This window comes from Lontra canadensis, unplaced genomic scaffold, assembly GCF_010015895.1.
Source record: "Lontra canadensis isolate GAN:19392208 unplaced genomic scaffold, GSC_riverotter_1.0 scaffold27, whole genome shotgun sequence".
NCBI lineage: Eukaryota > Metazoa > Chordata > Mammalia > Carnivora > Mustelidae > Lontra > Lontra canadensis.
The window spans coordinates 16,433,162-16,445,353 of record NW_022631021.1 but is presented as its reverse complement, the minus strand read 5'-3'; the positions used below and the strand labels follow the sequence as shown (position 1 = coordinate 16,445,353).

Sequence of the window (12,192 nt, the reverse complement as noted above, 5' to 3'; positions counted from 1 at the left end):
TAAGCAGACATAATTCAACTTTTTGAACTTAGATAAATAATGGGAAACTGTAATCAAAACAGCAGGACAAAAAGAAAAATACCACCCTTGATCTCTGAATTTCTTCTGCTACTTATTAGCACTATGTCAGCTGATATTCAGATTAACTAACCACATAGATCATCTGATCCTTGACACAGATAAATAGTCATCCGATAACACAGGGGCTTAATTTACAGATTTTTCCCCTGAAGTAAAAATGACTGTCCTAGGAATCCTTAGGGTAACACAACAAACTTATATAACCAAATACTTCCATTTTAAGAAAGCAGATTCCAGGACATTAAACTTAAGCAGATATTACATTAAGAACTCTTCAATTGCCTCACATAAACATACTCGCATTCCACAAAGGTAAACGCATCTTAAGTTAGTACCTTGTACATTTGTTTAATATATAGTGACATGAGGACTAGGATATATTTTCCTAATTAGGAATATATATTCTGGATGTAACTAGAGGGTATTATGCTGAGTGAAATAAGTCAACCAGAGGAAGACAATTAGCATATAACCTCACTCATATGTGGAATTTAAGAAATAAAACAGAGAATCTTAGGGAAAGAGAGGAAAAATAAAACAAGACAAAATCAGAGAGGGAGACAAACCATAAGAGACTAAACTATAGGAAACAAACTGAGGGTTGCTAGAGAGGAGGGGAGTTGGGGGATGGGGTAACTGGGTGATGACATTAAGGAGGGCATGTGATGTAATAAGTACTGAGAATTATACAACACTGATGAATCATTCATCTCTACCTCTGAAACTAACAATATATTATATGTTAATTAAATTTAAATTTAAAAAATTTTTAAATTGGAAGTTTGAAAAGCAAAAAAAAACAAAGGATATATATTCTGTAATTCAAAAGATGTCATGGAATTTTAGGAAAATCCAATTTTTAACACAGCATATTTAAAAGAAATTACAGGACACTGCAATTTTGAAGATGATTTTTATCAGTAGGTTAAATTACTCTGCACCTAGTAAGAAAAATTAGCAATTAGCACACACCTCAAGGCTGTAGAAAAAAATGATTAATTCCATTCCTTATTATTAATGTACATGAGGCAGCTGTCAATTTCAAGCAGTAAACAACAACAACAAAAAACCCACAACTTAGAACCTTGGGTAATAAAAGTTCAAAAATACCCACTTTCAATCTAATAGTGCTGATAAGTAAAGTCAATGTGTTTTTTAAGTCTGCACAATAATGGTGAAAATAATAGATTAAATTTGCTTTTAGAAAAGTTCTGATATGTGTAATTTCTAAAAGTAGAACAGAGAAAACACTTGTATACAAACAAGCAGGAAAAAAATGCTCTAATTTTGACACTTTATGATGTCTGGAAATATAACTACTGACTAGCGTGGGACAATGGTTTGTTTCCTTGACTTTTCAGGAAGATCTTCTCTGATGTTCTTCCAATGAACTCATAAGATACCTTCCATCTTCTAATTAGTTTATAGAAAATGGCATTTATATAGTGGGGGTTTTATGCAATGTGCTATCAATATCAGGATAACATATTTAGAAAAGACTATTTAGCAAAACTACCAATATTTCTTTACCCACATCTTCTACAAACATTAAAATACTGCTTGTAATTCTACATTTTTTGTAAGAACCCATTTAGATGCGAATAAGCTTATGAAGCCAAATGCTAGTGTATTTATACTGAATTCAGTGTATTTATATTCAATATATTTATACTGAAGCATCTTTGGGTCGGAAATTTTTTCTTTTTCTTTTTTAAATTATTTATTTATTTATTTTAGGGGGAGAGAGAGAGAGAGAGAGAGAGCATCCATGCACCAGCTAGGGGGAGGGGCAGGAGGAAAGGGAGAAAGAATCTCAAGCATACTCAGAGCCAAGCACAAAGCTGGAGACAGGACTTGATCTCAGGACTCTGAGATCATGACCAGAGCTGAAATCAAGAGTCAGATGCTCAACCAACTGAGCCACCCAGGCACTCCTGGAAATGTATTCTGATGGTAAAATATACCAGCCTTTAATCAGTTATCCCTACATTTATAAGCCTATCAAGTGACAAAAAGCTTATTTCCCTTATTTTCATTGAAACAATTAGTTATCCCCCAAATATCTACATTTTCTAAGAATAAGAAGATTGGGACTCAAGAAAGGTACTACATTAAGTACTGATAACTTGATAGTCTCTGGTACCTATAATCAATCAATCAGTCAGGATACTCATCTCTGAGTCTCATTTCTATTGACTTCATATCCCAGACAGGAATATATCTAAAAGTTTCCTACCAATAATCACTTTATTAGCCAAAGTTATTAGACATGAGCCTAATAACATAGCTGTCTATACACTGTGCTGCCAACTCGAAGTTTAAGAACATATCAACAATCCTGCCTTTTTCCAGTGGACTATCATTTGCAAATTTATCTAAAACTCCTTTAAATCATCTAGTCATCTGTACAACCTCCTTAGTCAAAAAAAACAAAAAAAAAAAAACAAAACAAAAAACGAAAGAAAGAAAGAAGAAAAGGAAGAAAAGAAAAAAAGACGAAATTGATTCTAAATTAAATGAGTCCCCCCGGAGTAAGTGCAAAGTCTCTGTATGTTCTCTCACCCTGATATTCAGCATAAAGACCTTTTATTGCTATCTTACCGTGTGCCAGGTACTATTACCTAATACAGTCTCATGCTGTCTTTGCAAGTTATTACTATTACACTGATTTTATTAATGCTATGGCTATAATATGAACTACCTTGTCAGAGCCAAGATTCGAATCTAGTTTTCCTAATGACTTCTTCTTAGAATTTGTATTTCCAGATTGCAGCTACTTATTCTCTTTATTTATCCTCCTTAATTAAATTAAATATCAAAAAAAAAGAATCAAAACTGTACATTCTCTTATCTGTAACAATAATAATACATTTATTTATCTTATATTTAAGTATCAATTACAATGGAATTTAAATTGAAAGTTTCATACCTCTGAAATCTGTTTTCTTGATTTGGCTATAAAATTAAGTGAAACTTTGAAATATCTATCTATAAATCTTAATTTTTACCTTGATATACTTAAAGATTATGCCACAACTTCTTTCAAAGGAAAATGGATATTAGAGTCTTATTTTAAAAAAGAACTTTATAATGTTTCTTGGACATTAAACAATAGTCTGACAAAACAACATTTTGATGACTTGAATACAAATGAATCAGAAACATACGGATTGAATTTTCTTTGACGTATAAGTGGGTTTGAATAGAAAAGAAAAAAAGTCATTGGCAAAATTCAATCTGAGTATTGCCAAACCTAAAATGTCTGAAAACATAGGATTTTTTAAAAGACATTCTAATGAACCCAAAAATACTCTCTTTGTTTTTCCATCTATAATTATTCTATAAACCCAAGTTTGAAAAAAGAATTAATTTACTTGGAAGGTTTAAACTATATAAAGCATCAAACAGTGGGAAATTACAGTGTTTGGAGGGAAATTCTAAGTCTTAAAAGCTCAGTTAAATTGCTATCTGTGTAATAAACTGTGTATGTATATATGTATAAGGGATAATGATACCATAGATTTATCATCAATCTTAATAAAGACCTAATAAGTCAGATAATTAATGAATTTTTTATGATTTGGTGAGCTGAAAATCTTACAATAAATTATAAAACAGACCTAAGCCTACTCATTTGCTATTTAAAAAAGAGTACTTAGGGTGCCTGGGTGGCTCAGTTGGTTAAGTGACTGCCTTCAGCTCAGGTCATGACCCTGGAGTCCCAGGATCAAGTCCTGCATCGGGTTTCCTGCTCAGCGGGGAGTCTACTTCTCCCTCTGACCTACCCCCTCTCATGCTCTCTCTCTCAAATAAATAAATAAATAAAATCTTAAAAAAAAAAAAGAGTAACTATCTAATCACAGAGATTTATTAACCACCATGAGAGAACGCTTGAGAACTTTGAAACTGATTTTGCACAAGTGGATCCAACTACTTGTCTGGAATCTCCAGATTTGACCGTTAAGAAGCAGCAGTGTTTCTTTTTGGTTAGCCTGCTCATATGTTTGCTTTATTTTCCTGAAACAAACATGTGGATCTTGGAGAATTACTCTGTATGAAAAAAGAAAATCAATAGAATATCCTTAAACTCTCCTGCCAAATCCACAGCAGTTCATTTGTCAAATTTCTAAAAAAAGTACTTCATAAACTGGTATTTTTCTTCAGTTCCCTCTTAGGAATCATCATGCAATTTTTGATTTCAGCAATGTTTTGATTTCTAAAATACAAACTTCAGCCTCTTTCTTTTTTTTTTTCTTCCCAGGAGCAGGATAATCAAAATTTAATAATATACTTCATTGATTTTCTCACCTTATGACTGAAACCGTTTTAACTACTATACTGTGAGTTGGATACAAAATTCTGCCCCTGTGTTACACCAAACAGATTTGGTTAATAATCACCCAAAAGTTACAGATTGGAATGTTTTCTAGCAGTAACGTGTTCAGTGGCAGGTGATGTATAAAAGTCTTTTAAATCGAAAACTCATTCAGTGATGATTCAATACGCATTTTTAATGCCTACCCACAACTTGCATTATACCAAGCACAGAGGGCGCGACTGTGAAGGAGCAATACACATCCTACGACCTCGTGAAACTGACATTCATTCAAACATGTAATCATGATGGTGTTGCTGTGATTGAGTAAAGCAGCAGGTCTGGTTCTTTTATGACGTGTGATCAAGCAAAAAGAATATATTATACATAAGTGAGATTTCATTTTCCTTCCATGATTTGCCTCCAAATCACTTTCCTAATAGCATCTGCAGTCATATTTTAGACGTGAAAGTTGCTCTAGCCGACTCTGAACTATTGACTTTTTCCAGACTATACCATGCCATTTTGCCATTCTCTGCATTTAGTCTCACTGTTTCGTCATCCAGTAATGAATTCCCTCTTCCTGATCTCACCACCACTCCACATACTTCCACAACTATCTCTCTTCTCATCTCCATTTTTTAAAAAAATCTTATTCAACTCACCTGGCTTAAAAGTTACCTGAATCACAGACCTTTAGGCTCTGTCCCATTTGGAATTAACCCTCTCTCTTCCATTTTCCTGGAGTGTCTTGAGGATACCACTATTTTTAGCATTTAGGGCACTTTACTTTTGCTAAAATTAGCTACCTATGTCCGTCTCTAAGATTATATTGCCCTTTAACATGTCTTCCCTGTATAGGTACTCAATAATTTTACGTCAAACAAATGGATAAGTAGATAATCAACAAATGGATATATGCAGAATTGGCATTGTCTGCTCTGTTTGAAGCAATATCACAATATCATGTTGAGAACATCAGCAGTAGCAATGAATGAAGCAATAATAAGCTGAAGCATCTGGTTATCCATATTTACAGAGAAATGTCACAAGTAGATTCTCCATGAGGTTGCAGTTAATAAAACTAAGGTGCCAGGGGAGGTCACTTTATTTCTCAAGACCAAATATGCTCCAGCTCTGGTGAAAATCTGTTTTAAGTATTGCTGAAATGCACAAAGCCAGCTTGCCTAACATATTTAACCATTGTAATATTTTCATATCAGACAATATTAAAGAGAGAAAGAAAAGCAACAAAGGCTGTAGACAACCTAACACTTAAATAAAGGATTGGGAAGCTTTTGAAAAAAAAATGAAATACTCATTTTAGGTTCAAAAGCAAACACAAAGCCCCCCATAAATAATACCAAAATAATTTAAAGTCAAATTAATATATAAGAGAAATAAATCAGGGGAAAGGAACTCCAAAATATAACATATTCTTGGGAAGAGATGAAAAACAAGAGAGAAATTTCAGAATTTTCAAGTGGGGTATGAGTGGGTAGGGAATGAAAAGGCTGATCATATTTCACAGATCTCTTGAGTTGTTTAGTTAAACATTTCAAGCATCTCCCCAAGGAGAAGACTGGGAGAAGCACACACCACTAATTTAATTTTTCTCGTTTGGGCCACATACCAGGGAAGAAACGACTGCTCACCCCACAGTACTGATTTCCCAGTCACATTTCTGACCATAAATGTACAGTAGTTTAACATTGTAAGAATTCTTGCAAGATTATTTAAATATGGGCTTTTCTCTGTCTTCCTTTATAATGCTTGAACTCTGAAAATCCTTAATGGTAATCTCAAAGTCATAATTGGAAAATAGCTTACAATTCAAAATATTTGAATTGTTCGTAAAAAAAATTAAAATTCAGCATTGTAATTGAAATCTATGGAAGTCTAGATGTAGTGGGAAAATGTCTGAAACTCATCAGTAACACCAAGAACTCTTTTTCTAGGTCAAGATCTGAAGCATGAAGCTTTCACTAGATGAACTCTGTAATAAATTTAATTTGTAGCTATCAACTTCATTTCATATATGCAATCCTTGGAGTACCAACGTTGGTTATAGTATTATTCTTACGCTGTAAATCTGGTTATAGAGGTAAAACAATGCTACTGTGAGGTCCTATTGCTTATAGCAATAATTCCCTTTGCAAGAAACCCAAGTCAGACCCCACTTCTACTTAACTCTGTATTTTTTAAACAAGGCTTTAGTGTAATACAGCAGAGGATGGAGTAAGACAAACTCTAGAGCAAATGAATGTGTCTATTGCTTGAGCCTGCAGAAAACTACAGGCAGTAAAGCTTAAATAAGGCACACCCTCTAATTAATCATCCTTTTATAAACTACCTTCCCTGGGCCTGGTACTCACGTTGCAGGATGTGGGGCAAGAGCACAATGTAAATCCACTAGGTCTACTTCTGAATAGATAAAAAGTACTCACAAATCATTAAATAAATTATGTTCTATCCTCTTATCATGAGAAATATAATTTTAAATGATTTGAAAGTCCAGATTTGGATTTAAACTTTTTGGACTCTTTGAGTGATCAAAGGACAGCAATCTCTGAATAAACTGGCCTTGCTTCCCTGGCATCCTGCTGGAATGTGCAAAGACCCCTTTCACCACAGTCTTTGCCTATTCTCTTCCATTGTCTGAAATGCCTGCCCCTGACTTTTTACCCCAATCACGTCTTCCTGATCTTTAAGACTGTAGTTCAGACTCATTCACAGTTCTACACTTGTAAATCCACTGGGCTCATCTCAGTAGGCAGTATCACCCATTCACTAATATGACTAAGTGATCACTACTTGAGACTCAGTCAACTGAAAATCTCAGGGGGCTGTTTCTGCACTTGCTTACCATTTTATCTCCAGCATCTAGCCAAGCACACCACACACAGGTGCTCAATGAATACTTGTGAGCACAGGAATAATTTCTGAAGCGTCTTCAAAATGAAGATTTCCTAAAAACCCTTCCACCCCACAGGTGATTCTGGAGCTGTTGTCTTAGACCCAATATTGGAATATGTTAAGACCTAACAATGATATTTTCTGCAGGATTTTGTGCCTCTTTCTATCTCCATCTTCCCTTCTCCCCTTGTATTATTAGTAGCTCCTTTTCCTGTTTCCCTAGCACCACTGTATAATACTATATATATAATATATTATATATATAAAGCTGTGTTCAATAATATATATATATTATATATAACTTATTTTTAGTTATTTTGAGATATCTTTTACACATAATAATATTTATTCCAATGCACAGCTTATAAATTCTTACAAACTACATAGTTGTATAACTACCATCACAATCAGGACATAGATTCATAGCCCTTTGTATATAGCTTTCTTTTGGAGCTACTATATTGCTGTAGTCCTACTTGTTTGTGCACAGGTCTTCAATACTAGATTAAAAACTTCTTTCCTTGAGAGCAAGAAACAATATTTAATTCTTCTTTACTCCTCTATGCCTACTACAAAGTCTTAAAATAAACGTGTGTTGGGAAAATACGCTTGTAAATCAATTAACTAATTAATATATTGCACTATGCTATGGCAGGTGCTACCTTGCCCATCGTAAGTATACAACAATCTATTCTATCTTGGTCAAATTGTATAGAAAGCTATAACTCTCAATGTGTCAAAACTAGTGTCACAAAAAATATTTGAAATTCATTGCTTACCATCTCCTGTTTCTGCACAGAGTTGTAAACCCAAGTTATTCTGTGGATTAATTACCCAATGATTGCTGGTCACAGTGATATCGAAGACAAGCCAACCCACATCTAAAGCTTGGGCCTTTCTTGTGTCTAACAGGAACAGATCTGCATCCCTATGGAGAAAAAGAACAACAAAAAAAGTTAAAAGTGTGAATGAAGATGATCATTTCCTATACTTAAGTGAAAACATTCCAAAGGCACTCTTTAAAATAACAAAAGTTAAAAAAAATAACAAAAGTTAATTAAAGAACAAGAGGAACAAGTGACTCAAGTGATGAGTAATAAGATACAGAACATTTTATTATTGGGCCCACAACCCAAGTCTGATACAAATTAGTAATATCTGAAAGTAATTTCCATTTTCCTGCTCTTTGCTGGCCCTTACAAACTGACTTAGTGGTCTAGATTTGGTGGGGTTTGATAATCAGTGTTCCCTGAAACTCCTGTCTGTAAGTAGCCCTTCCTGGCAAGTTCACTAGCAAGGATCAAACTGAGTGGAAATGGATGGGAAAGTGGCTCTCTAATTTTGATGAATGTGGACAGTCAAAGCAATGGAGCAAAGGCAGGCAAGCATCTGCTTTAAAGATAATTTTCCCTTATTTTTCATTTTCATTATACTTGGTTTTTTTCCCATTATATAATGTATATCTTTATTTTTCATTTCATTTTCCATTTTGATTATAAAGTTACTTTACAGATAGCAGAGGCCAAGAGAGGCTCTCAAACCACACCATTGGACTAAAGGATGAATCAATCCCACGAATTGAGCAGCAGATACACCCTGACTTGCTTTAACATCAGCTATAATTACCAACGCGTATGTTTGAGAATAGTCTCCGCAGGGTCACTGTGATTAACATTTATCAATCTTAACTCTAGCATTAAATTTCCAAATGTATGAATATTTGTTGAGTTATAGTGAACTGCTTAATTTATGATATTCTTACTACAGGCAGCCTCTGATCTAAAAGTTACATATGTCCAACATTTAATCCTTACAGCAGCTCTTCTTCAAAGGAGCATAGACATACACTATTACATATTTTTCTGACTTTGATACTGTGCTGAATCTGTTTAAGGACATATTACTTATATGAGGAAAGGCAAAGCTATGTCATAATCACCCATGTTAAATACTATTCTGCATTGCCATCTAGCTGCTTCACACAAGTCACTTCAAAGGTGGCTTACAAAATATAAAAAGCAAATTTTGAGTAAAAACAAATTATGTATATATATATGTATATATATATATGATTTAAGAAGAAAACTCTATTATCATTGAAAATTTAACTGTTTTTAACAGAGTGAAGATTCTTAATATTTTAGAAGCTGCATCTTCATTCTCTTTATTTCAACTTAATTTATTCATTCTTTCACTAACCTAGAGAAGTTAAAATAAAGGCATTATGATTATTTAAATCATCCAGGTACCCTAATCCCATTGATGCAAATTTCATTCTCCTTCACAGCTTTAATCACAATGTTTACCAAAAGAGAGGTACAGACATCTTTTCATATATAACATGGGACTTAGTTTGAGATACCAAAGACATATGGCAAGCATAAACTACAACACAATGAAAATATTCCATTAGTTCTGACTTGAATTTTCAGGACCCATTCTATTCAAATTATGAAGGGATATCAGTCAAACTGTCCATCTTCTTCCTAAGGTGGAAAACTCATCAAGTAAACAAAACTTGAGAAATACAAATTATCCGTAAATTCTTGAGATATTTGGTAAATATCTTTTGAAACTATAATATTGGAATAATTTAATCACATTATCGGGTTCTGAAACAGGAGTCACCCTGTAGCTTGGGAAATACTCAAGTGCTACCCTGCTGTCAAGCCTGCTTTCAATTTGAAATATGGCATCAAGGTTCTCCTGAAGTCTGAAGAGTTTATAATGCCACACTTGGCCTGAAATGAACAAACACTTGAAGAACAAAAAAGAACAAAGAGGTAAAATTTGAGAACAATGTCCACTAAGTAACAAGTATCTTTAAGTAGTTATCCAGGTAATATTTTCTATTATTTTGAGATTGTGGTATTTTTCCAGAAAAAAAAAATCCCCAAATTATCGACATCCAGGTACCCAAATTTTCAAGCACGTCTGTGAAGAAAATGCTTTCAGTTTTAATGGATATATTTAGAAAAAGTGTCAGCCAAAGGATTCAAGCAAGCCCTAAATATCTTAATTTCAGAGATACAGCTTGCAATTCATTGGAAGGTTAATCTAGGCAGACGGTGTAGTTCGAAAAATCCATACGTTTCTAGTTCTCCCTCTGAAAAGTTTTGAAGTCTTGACTGCTTTCATAAGCTCCATGGTTTCTATTCCTGACCAAAGCTATTTTATTTTTGACTGATAAATTCTTTTCTTTAATTTTTCCTCTCTCCTCTTCTAGAACTTTCAAAAAGTTCTTCTGTATTACCCACAAGCAACAGAATACACTTTGGAAGAATGAAGTCTATTATTAATCAACACAACGGTAACAATTCTGCAATTTTCACTCATGTAGTTCCTTTCATAGAAGTCTCTTAAAAATAAATCCCTACCCATTCTGTAGAAATTTAGATGTGATTTCTTTTGAAGTACAAAATTACTCCACTAAAAATGGAACTTACATCACTGGAAATAGTAGAAATACTATGTCCAATGAACAGTATAAAATAAACCTGTTAAAATTGTCTCATCTTACTATTTTTACCTGATATTTTTATAGAAATTCTGGAAATACCTAATAAAAGATATTTTAAAATATTAATTCATTTAAAAGGAATGCAGTAGAGAAAAAATAGATATGTAGTAAAATATATTTACTTGTAGCAGAAATAAATCCATAATAAAATTTCTGTATATTGTTTATAATCATAACAATGAAACTAAAATTAAAATCTACATTCTAGCAAAGGCAATAGAGTCCATTTACATGGATGTGTATAAGCAAATGTTTCACAGTGGTATTGTATTAGTTTTCTAAGGGTGCCATCCCAAAGTAACATAGACTGAGTGGCTTAAATAACAGAAATTTATTGTCTCACAGTTCTGGAGGCTGGAAGTCCAAATCAAGGTGTAGGTAGGGCTGGTTCTTTTGAGAGTGATGAGGCAAGTATCTGTTCTAGACCTGTCACTGTCTCTTGTAGCTGTTCATCTTTTCCTTGTGTCTTCATATCATCTTCCCTCCATGTGTCTCTGGGTCCAAATTTTCCCTTTTTATTAGGATGCCCTAATTGCCTTGTTTTAATTTAATTATCTCTTTAAAGACCCTATCTCCAAATAAGGTCACATGCTGAGGTCCTGGAGGCTCAGACTTCAATATATGATTTGGGGGAGAGATGGAGCACAGTTCAACCCATAAGACTATTTTAGAATATTTTTTTACAAGCAGAAATTATCCTAGATGTGAATGTTCCATGTTCATGTTAAAACAATTATCAACATTGAAATGTTTTCAAAAACAAATATGTCAAAGTAAACTTATATTGATTAAATAATTCATCATTACTAAAATTTGTGTTTTTTCTTTTTCAGAAAGAATTTGAACATTTGTTTAGACTATGATATAAATCAGCATAACAATTTCTTATATAGCTAAATGAAGTCATCATGCAAGTGTTAACTACAGAGTTATTCTTAACAGATAAAGGATTTGTAGCACGCATATAGACTTTTTACATGTGAAATATATAAATATATTAAAAATAGTTACTCAAAGGTGAATAATATGTATGTGTATGTGTATACACACACACACACACACACACACACACACATTTACAGTTTGGTACACATTTGCATGGAACTTACTTTGATCATGTCCAAAGGCTTAAACATGTTTAGTAATGGGAATTGGTGGACTGTAGATATTGATTAGCAAGGGTGCTTTTCATTTTACTGAGAGAGGAAAGAGTTTTGCATATGTGCCTTGGGACTGTGAAAATACCAGGAGGGTAGGAAGCGTAGGTACTTTACTAAGGACTGAACAGCAGGAGCCAAAATTTAATAAGCTTTGAGTTGTCATCATACTTACAAGTCAAAAATATAGATTGATGGAATGA

The 12,192-nt window shown here is 33.5% G+C and overlaps 1 protein-coding gene across 2 annotated transcripts in view; it reads right to left on the bottom strand.

Annotated features, from left to right (window-relative positions):
* Nucleotides 1-12,192, bottom strand: part of BMP5 (bone morphogenetic protein 5) — a 113,512-nt gene that overhangs the window by 28,591 nt on the left and 72,729 nt on the right. For both annotated transcript variants that reach the window (XM_032864502.1, XM_032864503.1), the window contains exon 3: nt 8,092-8,240. In XM_032864502.1, coding sequence (XP_032720393.1) covers nt 8,092-8,240 — 149 coding nt within the window. The remainder of the gene's footprint in view (nt 1-8,091; nt 8,241-12,192) is intronic.